This window comes from Trematomus bernacchii, unplaced genomic scaffold, assembly GCF_902827165.1.
Source record: "Trematomus bernacchii unplaced genomic scaffold, fTreBer1.1, whole genome shotgun sequence".
In the NCBI taxonomy this organism is placed as follows: domain Eukaryota; kingdom Metazoa; phylum Chordata; class Actinopteri; order Perciformes; family Nototheniidae; genus Trematomus; species Trematomus bernacchii.
Genome location: NW_022987616.1, coordinates 1,772,655 through 1,786,695, shown reverse-complemented (window position 1 = coordinate 1,786,695; position 14,041 = coordinate 1,772,655). Strand labels below are relative to the sequence as shown.

Here is a 14,041-nt window from a genome sequence, read left to right as displayed (position 1 = left end):
AGTTATGTCGGGCTGGCAACAACTGAGAAAGTATCTATCGATCACACCCATCAGCAAAAAAGACACACCCACCCTATGTTTTGGGTACAGGTAGTGTGTACATGGGTGTGTTTTGTGATAACCACAGACACTCCACAGTACCATAACAAATATAGATAGATGGATGGATGGATGGATGCAATAATGAATGGGTTTTTATTGGGTTCAAGTCGGTTCACGTTCAGTATTATGTATCCTACAGCGCCCTCCAGTGGCTATCTTAAAGCACTGTACCTGTCTTGGTCAGAATCCAGACGAGTAAACATGAGGAAGACAGGAGAGGAGGTATTGCAGAGGATTAACAGCAACAGGATATCAAGACATCAGGCTTTATGTATATAATAACCTTACTTTCTGAAGGGGACGGATACTGGCCTCCTACGGTAAGCTAAAGCCGGTGTCATCATGCGTCAGCTTTGTGCACATAGGCTGTCCTAGCTTACTAGCTAACGTGAAGGCAATGATAGCCTTATATCCCAGGTTCTCTCAATGGTGTGGAGGACACACCAAACGACGTCCAAAAAGATGTCTATTTAGCGTGTCAACATACCTGAAACAAAATTAAAGAAGACTTTCAACCGACTATTGTGAATTGCTTCTAGATAAGACATGAGTTTATTATAATTCAGCGTTTTAAAGCTTTAGTTTTAAACACAATGTGTGTTAGCATTCACTTTTTGCGGGTGTGAATCGCAAGCAACCGTTAAGGTTAGTAGGGCTGCTAGCGTTAGCAGCAGCTGTTGACGTGACTTAAGTTGTGATTTTTTTCAGTATTTACTACATTACAGAGCTTAACGGTAATATTGACCATTTTGGCTACACGTTGTGCCTCATGTTAACCGAGAAGCAGCGCTGTTATACAAATACTAGCGTTACATTACAACATTTTGGTGACGGAGTTCGTAGTTTTCAGGACGTCATTAGTCGTCGTTTAGTTAGCTTGCTTGCTTGCTAACGTTCCCTCCCAAACGCTACCTACATCAACAGCAGCTTAAAAGTATAGTTAAAGTAAGATATCAGATAGCCAACGTTTTGTTGTCATGCTGGCCCTAGTCCAAGCTCTGTCGTCATGTGTTTTTTTTAATAGCTGCAGTCAAGACTGAGTAAGCAGCATGAGCAATAAATGTAACCTTTTTAATTCTGTTGTTAACTCCTTTTACCATTCAGTCTTTTAATTATATATTCATAGTTTCCATATGTGTCTTCCTTTTGTTCTCCAGCCACGATATGACAATGACATTTTTATTTTGGCATTATTAACACCTATGACATGTGTAATATTGTGTTTGTGTTTTTTTATAATTTATACTCATCCAGAGACACAGGGCTGGCTTTTAACAGCTCCACTGATGCGGAATTTATGCTAAATCATTTGACAGGTAACTGACAGCCTCTCAGTAAGATCAGAAATCTATTCCAGGCCTGCTCTTGCACGAAAACCAACACGCAGGTTCCTCTTTCTTTATCTCAAACCAAAGCTACTGACTCCATCCTTTTTGCAGCATTGCAGGTGGGAGTGGTCAGGCTTCTAATGGAACAAATGCATAAAAGCTATTCAATTGACAAGATGATCTGAAAGACTGTTTACCTACAGATCTTCACAGGGTTTTTCCGTCGTGAATTTGACACATAATGCACAAACCCATAAATGATAAATGACATGTCAATAATTCATCTGCCCTCACAGTCTGGTACCCTTATTTCATGATGATGTTGGCTGACAGATCCTTTCTTTAATATTGGGATTAAAGGGAATCAGAGTTTCCCATTTATGCAGGCTGTGTTAAGGGAAGTTCATTTTGATCATGATAAATGCAATGAACATACCGAATGATTCCTTTCTTTGTTGTGCAGGGTGCTCAGAGTCTTCATCAGCTTCTCAGGGCGAGGGCTGCTGCACTTCCTCACACAGCGGCAACGGAGCAAAGCAAGGTCAGTGTGAAGAACCTTGTTGACTACTGCTGTGGCGGGGCAGGAGCACGCAGCTCAGAAGGATGGCATCACCCTTTGTACCTGTACCTGTGCCGATGGGCAGAGCCTTGTCAGGAGTTAACGGAAAGCTGAGACGACCACAGCGAGCTTCGTCTCTGGGCAGCGTCTCAAACAGCTTGGCCGGGGAGAACAACGAAAGAGAATGTGGATTGTTAGGTTCCCAGCGCCACTCACGCTGCGGCAGCCGGAGCAGGACACCACCACCCTCCCAGAGCCCTGTCACGCGGGCCAGGGTGAACGGCACTCTGGAGCCCTCCATAGAGTACTCCAGCTGTCCCCGCTCCATATCAGATCCTGCTCAAAGTCAGCTAGACGAGGACAGGCCTATTACCCCCACTTTACTGGGGTATGAGGTCATGGAGGAGAGGGCTAAATTCACGGTATGAAACCAGAAAACAAGCTTGCATCAAGACAGCCTTTTTGATTATTTATATTTGTCGCACAACTCTCCAGCTACGTTAAAATGCTACGTTTTTTTTAAGCCTATAAGGATTTTTAGATTGGCAGCACATTTGATCAGTTTGTTTAAGTTTCCAGTGGCAGGATAAACACATGAGCAAAAGGCTTACACATGCTCATTGAGGACAAGCACACAGAATGATGCATACAAAAGATAAAAAGTGTAATGTCAACATTTACTCAACACACATTATTAATTTGAAACAAAGAATCTACATGCGCTTAGCAAAATGCAAGAACTCTATACTTTTGCAGTCATAAACAAGACTTTTTTTCTTTGCTGCAGGTCTTTAAAGTTCTGGTAAGAAAGACTACAGATGAGAGCTGGGTTGTCTTTCGAAGGTACACAGACTTCTCCAGACTCAACGACAAGGTATGTTTGGGTGTGTTTTATTTACATATGTTTGCACCAATTGCACGTCTATGTGGAAAGTATGACCTCTCCCAAATCAAGCCTATCTGAAGCTTAATTTTGTTCTTTTTGCAGACACAGTTTTTTACCCATTAAAGTATTGCTTTCAGCATGTCTTCTTTTGTTTTTGAGTTGCACTGTGGAACTAATCAGAGCTTCACAAAGAAGGCTTCTGTTCCCAAATAGCCAACAGGCCAGAGCCAACTAGGGGAGCAGGTCTCTCGTGGTTTCGGAAAGGACAGTTTGGTCACAGATTACAAAAGGGAAGAGCCATGTGATACTTTGTGAAGGAAAATTATCTACAACAAGAGAAGATAATGGGTGGAAAGCTGTAACAAAAAAGCATTATATGATCTTTGTAAGCCCGTAAAATATTGATTACAGAAAAGCACAATTGACTGATTCATAAACAGTAACCCCAGGCAAGAATGTTTTCAACAAGGGGAACACCCTACATCCAACAAGTGGAGAGTGAGGGTAGAGAGGGGTGTGTGGACATCCTTTCCTCCATTCCTGTGGCTTTTCCATAGAGGCAGCTGTAACGATTATGCTGTGCTTGATGGCCTTATGCCGTGCGTGTACCGTAACTGTAGAGGCTACGTTTAAGTGTCTGGAAATGTCAGTGTGTCACATAAACATTTGGATGATATTTCTATGTGTATTAATCTAGAAGCGCTGCAAAAAGTACTCAATGTAATTTAAGAGGACTTGCCTTCTGCGTACATTGCCAAACACGCACATGTAATTGAGGAAAATCATGCGTTAATCCAGTGGTTCCCAACCTCTTTCAGTCAGGCCCCCATTGGGTAATTGGAAATATTTTCGAGCCCCCCCAACCCGGTTCCCACCAAGATTGGTAGAATTACTTGTATATAGTTGTACAAACATTACATTTTCTCTGCTAATAATAACAAGACACAAAGATCCAACTAGAATTTTTTATTTTTATTATGGATTGAACAACAAAACAAAAGTGCTTGTATTGGCAGATGATCCTGTGCTACTGTGAAATAATGAGGCCTAATTGAAACAATTACAAATACTGCTTATCAATCCCGTACTTTAACATTATTTTTATAGGTTATTTTTGTTACTTTTTAAAGGATAAAATAAACAAATTTGAAACAGAATTAACATTGATTTATTTTATGTATAATGTGGATTATGAGCTGCTAACACACATGACATACCTGCAGTGGTGGTAGTAACTAAGTAGATTTACTCAAGTACTGTACTTATTTTGAGGTACTTAAAGGTGGGGTAGGTAATTTTGGAGAAACCAGCTCGAGTGCGCTAGAATTTGAAAAATACACAGCCGGAAAAAATCTGCCACTTCCTTACAGAGCCCCTCCTCCAACACACACAAACGTGCACATGACCAATGAGGGCACGAGATAATTTTGTGCACAGATGGAAGGCTGACAGGCAGGTCGGCCATCCAGTCATTTTAGCTGGGCCGGCTAAAATGATTGGTCGTGCTTTTTACAGTACTATGGCTTCCACAGATGACATTTTGTTATGGATTTTTTTTTGTCAAAGCACCAAGATATTCATTGCTATCGGGATGTTAAGAGCATTCCATGGAATATAACAAAAAGTGTATCTCTCGAGCCGGTTTCTCAAATGTACCTACCCCACCTTTAAGTATTTCTTTGTAATTCTGCTCCACTACAGTCAGTGCAGAGGTAAATGGTGTACTTTTACTCCACTACATGTATTTAATACCTTTAGTTACTTTACAGATTTGGATTAATTATGTGAAATATAATCAACTCTTAAATCAGACTTTAGTTACACCTGGAATACATTCACAAGCTACCCTGCAGCATATTACTTTTACTCAAGTAGCCTACTTGATCTGTTCTCCACCGGCAGATCTCTGTGTGCACGGTGCTGCAGCGATTCTGTGAGCGAGCTGCCCCCCCACACACAGAGAGAGAGAGAGAGAGATCTCCCCACCGACCACGTTAGATGTCAAGGGAGATGTATGCCTCATCATCATACTTTGTGGATGTGGGCATTATAGCTGAAAGGCTTGTCGTGGGCGTGTCCACTTTTCTTTTAACTGCCGGTTGTGTTAACAATGTGTCCATTTTTATAGATTTTACAAGCAAACAATGTTTGTTTACAACTTCTTCCCAAGCTTCACGCGACACCCCTGCAATAGCGCCGCGCCCCCCAGGTTGGGAACCACTGCGTTAATCTGAAATCATACAAACTTGAAACTTGATCAGGTTTTCGACATGCATCACCGCTCCCAAACTGTGCGCCTGGCACAAAACATTGCTTGGTTAGTAGTTTGAACCCGGCCCAACATTGCGTTACTCTTCATACATGGCTCAGGCTACTAATGTGAAAACAAGTAGGCATGTGCTATTCATCAGACACAGACCTTTTACACACCTCTTGTTGAGCAAACTGACCTCAAGCAAGTTTTATCATTAGAGGACATTTCTGTCCCTGACTTTGGGTTTGTGAGGAAAGAATGCCATTCAATGGTGATCCAGAGGTACAGACACTTGTTTCTTCACAATTACTGTATTTTCTAAAACAGGACATATTATGCTCAATTTTTTTAAGTTCATATTTGTTTTGAGAGACGATCCCTCTGGAGGGATTTAAGCCTTTGCAGACCATTTACATGCACAAAAACCTACATAACAATATACAGTAAATGGAAAACCCCCAATTATTGGTATATGATGTGTTTACTCCTACTTCTGTGTCAGACACTGAAATGCACATTTCAGATCTATTTCTGTTATACATAATTGTAAGAGCATTGTTGGAATGAGATCTAAAAGGGTCATTGCCAGCAACTTCCTCTTAGCCATCAAAATTGTAAAAATCCCAGTAAGAATAAGGTTTATTGCACAAGGAATTTGCTTTAGTGTTCATGGTGCATACATACATTTCAATGAAGAACCTGTGACTTTTAAGCTTGTACTACATGGGACAATATGCACATTTTTATTACAATGTGGTTTTCTAATAAGGGATAACGATAGGAGGACAGCAGCCTTGCTTTACTACTTTGATCAAGGCTCGTAATTCTAAATAAATAGTGTTTTTACGACAGAGAAAAGCTCCATGTACTATTTCTCTTCGTCTCTTGTCCCTGCGTCACGTCAATGCATATCAATAACCTTATATTGTCTCAAACACTGAATATTTTTCAAACTATCCTGCTGGAACAATATTGTAGAGATCATGTGATACTAATTCCTCTCTCTTTGTTTGTTTTTGTTTTAGCTTAAGGATATGTTTCCAGGTTTCCGCCTCTCGCTGCCTCCCAAGCGGTGGTTCAAAGACAACTATGACACAGACTTCCTGGAAGACAGACAGCTAGGACTACAGGCCTTTTTGCAAAACCTGGTTGCACACAAGGACATTGCCAACTCGTATGTCACATGATCACGCTGCAATTCTTATGTTTAAATGGAATCATTCAGCGTTTTTGTGTCGCCCAATAATCAACAACTCCTACTTTTTTTTGTTTAAGTATTTATTTCTGTTATCTGTTCTTCTTGACAGCCAGGCAGTGAGAGAGTTTCTGTGTCTGGATGACCCACCTGGGCCTTTTGATAGTCTGGAGGAAAGCAGAGTAAGTGTGCAAATACATGTGAATGTGTGCTAATGTGTGTCTGTGCTGCTATCCATGCTACTTCAAGGCCTTTTAAAAAGATTCTTGGCATTTAAAAAAAGCTAGGGATTGATAATGAATACAGTAGCTTGAGAACTGAATGAGTTTGGTCCATGCAGGAAGTATAGAGAATGCTTTTTTTTAAACCTTAAAACCTTAATATACGCTGGTTCTTTTTTAACGTGGGATTAATCGGCATGTTAATATGTTCTTAATAATAGTCTTAAAAATATTGCAGAAAAGGAACATATTCTCTTCTCTGAGTCAAAAGTATCCTGGCAGTTGGTCCTCTGCCATTGCATTCATTTCTGAACCTTTTATTGAACAAACATTTAAACTGTCACACGTTCACATCGCTGCCAGTATAAATAGTTTGGATGCAAATACTCACAGGCAAGTATTTAGCATTTTCGCCTATTTGAATTTAAGGCGTAATAGTCATAATTATTTATATATGAGATTACAATAACTCCACCTTGCTGTCAGACAAATAAAATAACACATTAACTTGGAAGCTTGGGAAGAAAGAAAGGTAGCTATGTGTGAAACATAATACGTTGCACCGGTCTGGTGTTTTGAGGTGCTGAGAGCTCCTGTAGAGTTTCATTTATTATTCTGTACACTCACTGCAAAAGCCCTTTGTTAACGAGGAAGTCTGTGCCAATCCTATAGGACTGAGGTAATGTCTGCATCCCTCCAAGATTAACCAAAGACATTCTATGCCCGGTTTGAGACTAACTTCCCATGGCAGATATGTGCAGATCTTTTAAAAAGATTAACCCCTTCAAGGCAGCCCAAGTTTCAAGGAGACTGCTGTTTTCCTGTCCTAAAAAAAGTCCTAAACAACTGCAGTGCTGTAGCACTTACTTCCAGCATCAGGAAGTGCTTCGATCTCTTTCCTCTCATCAGCTCCTTCTTTCCTGAAACACTGGACACAATTTGCACACAGGGCAGTAAGAGTGACGCCTTCACTCTCGCCCTCCACACGGACCTCTCCGACCTGGACCAGACGGACACATATCTGTTTACTTACTGTATTCAACACCAATGTGCCCTTAAAGCTCAGAGACACCACACTGAGCAATGCTGCAAGACAGTGGCTCTTCCTCTGCAGGCATTGGAGGTTCAATAAATAAACTTATTATTGTTATTATAATATGGACTCCAGGATATTCTGAAACTTTGCTTGTGCACCACGGATTCACTATACCACCTTATCATTTTTTACTGTATATACTAAAATATAATATAAATGTGATGTAGACAGCAATTTTTAGGAGATAGTAAATGCCGCGAATATACATATTACGACATGACTGTCTACCATAAAACAAATAATAAATATAACGTCATTACCACAAATATAAATAACTTTATTTTGTATTTTATTGATGTCTAAATATATGCCAGTATAGTAGCTTTTATTTTATGTCTTATTTGCTCAAATTGTTTTTTATTGTACAATTTTATTATCTTTTTCTATATATACAGTACTTAATCAGCCTTGTTAGATTGAGTCAGATCCTACATTTTTATGCATCTGATAATAAAAAACTGGAGACGTTTGCCATGACATTTTTATAAGCATCTGTTCATTTTCTGTTCTTTCTGCTGCCGTTATTGTTTTGAACTTAATGTCTCTTACTCTTTGTGTGCTGACCATTTTGTATGCATGCAAATATTTGTGCTCAAGATAAAATGTGGTATCGTTTTCAGGTTACTGCCAAACCTCATGTATCGCATGTGCACCGTATTTTAGCATTTAAATTGATACGCAGTATTTCATTTTACAAGAAAATAAAGTAGCTTAAATTTGAGCGCAGGGGCTCACTCTCATTACATCAGGCCGTAAACATCACTCAGTTGTCAAATAAAATAACCCTCTTCATTTCACCTGCACATCTCAGTCAAACGCTTAAATACTTATGTTGAAATCTGTTTATAAATAGTTTTAACGCATGTCTTCAGATTAATGTACAGTATCAAGAATTCTTAACTTGTCTTCTCCTCTGTCTGTCAGAGTTTGTCCCTTTTTATTCTCGTCAGCAAATAATTTAAATACTTTTTTTCTCTGTCGCTGCTTCTTTTTCCAGGCGTTCTGCGAGACTCTGGAGGAAAGCAATTACCGTCTCCAGAAGGAGCTGCAGGAAAAACAGAAGGAGATCGCCTCCCTGAAGAGGAGGCTGGATGAAAGGGAGCAAGCCATCCTGCTACTGGAGAAGCACGTCAAGTCAGTGCACAACACATACACATAAATAAATGCAATGGGAATAAGGGTTGGACACACATGTAACAAATGAAGGTTAAGAAAGTCACATCTGGTTCACAGCATGTGTTTCGTCTTAGCAGACGGTATTAATTGAGGTCCACACATGTTCCGAAATAGCATTTAATGCAAGTCAATAAGAACCACCTGGTTGTGTGTGTGTGTGTGTGTGTGTGTATGTCTGTCCCAGTGGTGAGTGTGTGAGCCCAGGGTCTCTGTGTGGTCTGTCAGCTCAGGGCAGTGAGAGCAGCGCAGACGCAGATCCAGATGTGGAGTCGTCTGCTGTAGAGGCGGATCAGGATGTGCCTGACGACTCGGGGTAAAAAAACGCAAACACCACACAAATAAAGAAACCAAACACACTTCAAAAAGCAACAACAGGAAGCAGTTCAGACGGCAAGGGAAAGGTTAGGAGGTCGGAAGGCTACAGTACATCAATAGTTTCAAGGCTCATTCATGCCTTTTGACCCAACAAATATAGCTGTTTTGGAAAAGCTTTCACTTTGTTTTCTGCGTAACAGCGTTAGGTTTCAGGTTTATTATTTCCTACGCTTTACAAATGCACTGATCTTTCACTAATGTTTGTTAATTATTTTCTGGGGAATTCCACTTGTTTTTCTTGCTGCTTCTAATGAAACTCCACTCTTCCATTAGACAGTTGCCTTTTAGGGAAGTAAAGGGATTTGTCACAATTAAAAACTGGAAGTACCTAATGTGAGACAGATGGAGGGTCTGTTCTTTATCAATCAAATTACATAGGAAGAGATTGTTTCTTGCATATTATGGTTGGAAAAGTATTCAAATAAGTAAAACAACCCAAAAATAAACTGCTAAAACTAATTTAATTTCCTTTGATTAATCAGTTCTCCCCAGCTTCTAGACTCTTTTTTTGCACTGCATTGATTTATTTGTCCTTACCAGAAAAAATTACTTCAGACAGTACAGAGACATCATCAAGTTTATTCTATATTTTATCTATGTCTTTTTATTACCCACTGACAGTACAGTCAATAGATTAGCATCTGCATATCCACATTGGGGCAAGATATCAGTGTTCATTTTCAGAATTTTATCCTATTTGCTGGATATAATGTTGGGTAATGTAAAGGAATTAATAACCCTGAGTTTTAATTAAAGGAGTTTCAGGGTCAAATGACAGCCTTCATCACTGAGTGGTCACATGATTATCTTATTTGTCCTTCAATCAATTTCATGGAAGTCTGTAAACGGATAATCATTTTCATCAACTGTTCATTTGATTTTTCCCTTTCCCTTTTTGTGTTTTTCTTTGCCCTCACATTTCACAGCAGTGCCGCCCCTATCTGAAAACAGAGCCTCATAACATGTGAGGTATTTCAAATAGCTCAGCAGGCTTCCACTACATACCTTCTCTCCGTCTCCTTCTTCGCAGTAACATGCATCCCACTGTTATGTAATGGATCTGTCCTGTTTTGTGCTATGAGGATATTAAAGCACAGGTTCCTATTATTTTCACGTGTTGCTTTACAATGCTCACATGCTATATGTGCTGTCCATATTGGCAGTACATTATGACATTTGAGTATCGTATTAGGTTTTACTTGAAAAAAATACAAACCCATCTTTTATGTGCTTGCAGACAGGATGTTTATTAAGGTTGGGGTCAGTTCACTTTCAGTGCAAATCAGCAAAACTATAGTGGCGTAATTGACACAAACTTAAAAGATAGTTTTTTCAACTCCAGAGATTAAAAGGATAGGGTTTCAGGCCACAAAATACAATCTTAAATTGGAGAAAGTAACATTTTTACTTTTTGAATTGATTGTCCTGAAAATGATTAGCTCCCAACGTGGTGTGTATTTATTGTTCTGCAGTGTTCTATGCTGTGTAAACCTTGTGGCTGCTCCCTTGCATCCTATGTTACTAATACATGCTGTTAGCGCCTCTCTTTCACGTGGTGATGTCAGTCCCTGGGAACTGTGGGTTGTGGGACTCCAGGTCTTCTTGCTTCCTCCTTACATCTTTTGGTTTTGACATGCAGAAGTCATGTAAGATCATATCAATCTTGACAAAACAGTGTCGGTTAGTATTTATTCTCAACAAACTTTGTTTTATATGACAATAAAGACCTAGATTTGGATCTTAAATAATAATTTGAATTGTGGGATCGGAGAGTCAGAAGCAAAATCTGTCTGCTGTGTTTTCATTGGACATGTAACAGATCCTTACTAGTGTTTTTGTAGCATAAATAATGTCCCTACAGTATTAGTCTTCTCCCACAAGGATGGCCCACAAGTCGGGCTACATTAACAGCTCTCCTCTGCTGTACATTTCCTCTTTGGTTCTCTCAGTTTTCACTTCTTACAATCAGTTTATTTTGATTCGAGTCAAACGCTGATTGATTTCCTCTCCTGTGATTTCCCTCTCTCTAGTGGCAGGTGTGAGGTCGAGCCGGTGCGATCGTCTGCGTGTTGGTGTGGGCCGTCACTCAGCACATCCCCTCCGATCATCCAAGTCACTCAGCTTTACCACCAGAAGCTGGAACAATAACAAAAACCCAGGTTCTCTTTTTTCACTCATCTCCTCCTCCAGAACACTCCACCTTTCTAATGTTTTAGAGCTATTCCACACCCTTTTTTGTGTTTTTCTTCCCACAAACCAATTTCCCCTTCCAGATTGAAGGCTCTGTTTTACCTTCTATTCTTAGTGCTGGATCTGGCACAGCCTTTATCTGTGTATATGTTTGAAAGGGAAACATTTGTATATACAACAGCTGGTTCAGCTTCAATTATAATTCCACCTACGGGTCATTCTATCTTCCCATACACATGACTTCATTCCGAAGAGCTTGTGCAAATTGTACAAAATATAAACTTTATCTGGAACTACATGGCTGCTTTCAATGGGGACTCTTAGTACTCCTTGTTCACTTTTGAACCATGAACTGCGTCAGTCCAATTGGATCAATCGGATCCTGTGGTCACAAAGCCAAAGTTTGGCTTCTTGGCCAAAAAAAAAGAAGATAACTTGAAGACTTTCACAATTGTGACAATCGTAGAATCTACTCGCGTGATTCTGCAAATGTGCATTGCCTTATGGCTCCTTCCTTGTGACAAGTGGCCCTCTTCAAATAAGAGAAACAACACCCCCATGTGGCTACAGAATAAAAAAAAGTCTGGATAAATGAGAAGTCTCAGGATACACATTGGTAACCAGGTGGGTATCACAGAGGATGGATTCTGATTCAAATACATTATGTCATTGCTTTGTACTGCCATTGACTCTCATTGAGGCTATAGACTGACCTTGAGAAGCCTCACTGTTTTCACTTCTGATTTGCATCTAAAAGTAGAGATTCCCTTAATGTTCTAGTGCCATGGTGGATTATTTATAAAGTGTAATCCTGCGAGAGACTACAAAAGATGTAATGTACTCTAATGAGAGAGAGAGAAACCAAGGAAACGTGGCCCATTGTTGCTTTTTAAGTAATGTACACTATCATGCATCAGTTTGGTTTTCAACATTGATTATGCTAATGTAAAAAGAGTCCATAATATTTACAACACTTAACCTCTTCTGGCACCTGTTAAGGAAGTGTAGACTGAGCCTGGAATTGTATCAGTTTCCTCAAGGTCTAACTAGATATTGTAAAGCAGCTATATAAAAGGATCAGTTCACCCATTTTACGAAAAGGGTTTTTCAATCTTCTTGATACAGTTTATGTGAACTGATGGTTGTTTGGTGCTCAAAGTATTGGAAAATTGCATATAAAAAACAGAAATCCAGTCAATCAAGAGGTATGACTGTCTTTAGTGGAACCACCATCTTTAAAATAATAACGCCTTAACAACGCCTGCCGGGGTTAACATCCGGGAGTAGCTGACCTCCATTATATTTCGGTAGAAGCAGAAAGGGCCAGCTACCTCAAAATCTCTGCAGATAAAAACAAAAATATACATTGCAAGATACCCGGAGGAGTGGTTTAGGTGAACTGTCCTTTTAGGAACACGATCGTCTATTTATTTTAGGATGAACCTCTGCTTCAGTCAAGGAATGCAGAAAGAAAGCCCCGTTTGTGGTGTTCATTTACCTGAAACAAATCCAGGTTATGACCTGACAGACAAAGGAGTTCAAAAAACATTCGTTTTTACAACTCGGGCTCGGATTTTAGAGATCAAGGCCAAAAATGAAAATGGGATGAGGAACCATTATACTACTTTTCAGGAAGGGCTGGTTGTGATGTGTGTGTTATCAGAATTAAACCTCATACTCAAAAGCCATATTGAACACTTGAGAAGGGGCAATGGTTTCACATGTGGCAGTGTGTAATGACCAGCTGCGGGTTTGAGTTAATGAAGTGTATAATTACTACAGCTATTGTAAAATGGTCTGAAACGAGGCCTGTGAATAGGTCAAATTATGCACTTTATGGATGAATGGCAACCCCTCATGTTTGCTAGGATATGCTTTTTTTACTCCTTCATTTGTTTGCGACGGAAACGTGCCTTTTCAACCACTGAATCTGTCTCGATTCACAACTGGATCTTATGTGTTAATATGTCATTTATGTATATGGGGTTTTGTTCGGGTTAATTCCCTTCACGTGTAATTCTAAGTGCCTTGAACATCTTTCACTTAATGTTTCTTTTTATGTGTTTGAATAGGTTTGTGTAAAACAAGAGATGTTGGTAGGAAATTAAAGTTGTTCCTCTGAAGGAGATCATGTTTTAATTGACACTCGTGTATGTCGTTGTTTGGAATAGACTGAACAGACATGGTTTTGTAATATTGCATTCATTAATATGAAGTTCACATATGCACCCATAGTTGCACTACTTTGGTATCACTATTAATGTCCTGGATTTAAAGGAACAATTCACGTAGAAATCTGGTCTGAAATGAATACTTTAGATATTGTAGCCCATGCTATAGCAGAGATGTTTATCAGAAATAAATGTTTAACTCACTAAATTAAATGTGGAATGATCTATTGAGTTCACATGTATACTTGTTCACATTTAAAGTCAAAGGAGATGGTATCAGTAGTTTTTGCTTGGGTGAAATTGGGTCCGTTCGAATAAGTGCTAAGATGATATGGGCTTACAGTTGCAGTATGTCCTATTTTAAAAGTGTGATGCTCTCGAAATGTAATAAATTCTTATGACTTATGAGAATCTTGCTTTACTAATGTAGTTTATTTTCAACTGTAACTCCAAAAATACTACTTTAATAGATTCCCTGGAGAGGGGGC

At 39.5% G+C, this 14,041-nt stretch overlaps 1 protein-coding gene across 3 annotated transcripts; it reads left to right on the top strand.

Annotated features, from left to right (window-relative positions):
- Positions 1-273: 273 nt before the first annotated feature.
- On the top strand, positions 274-13,961 carry snx16 (sorting nexin 16). Of its 3 annotated transcripts, none has more exons than XM_034132644.1 (9): positions 274-422; positions 1,894-2,411; positions 2,777-2,863; positions 6,155-6,303; positions 6,437-6,506; positions 8,639-8,775; positions 9,002-9,130; positions 10,119-10,156; positions 11,223-13,961. In XM_034132644.1, the coding sequence occupies exons 2-8, from the start codon at positions 2,034-2,036 to the stop codon at positions 10,135-10,137; spliced, it is 969 nt and encodes a 322-aa protein (XP_033988535.1). In that variant the 5' UTR covers positions 274-422; positions 1,894-2,033; the 3' UTR covers positions 10,138-10,156; positions 11,223-13,961. The 3 variants fall into 3 exon arrangements, with proteins under 3 accessions (XP_033988535.1, XP_033988536.1, XP_033988534.1); XM_034132645.1 differs by having other exon boundaries at positions 10,119-10,161; positions 11,223-11,345; XM_034132643.1 differs by lacking the exon at positions 10,119-10,156.
- Positions 13,962-14,041: the final 80 nt, after the last annotated feature.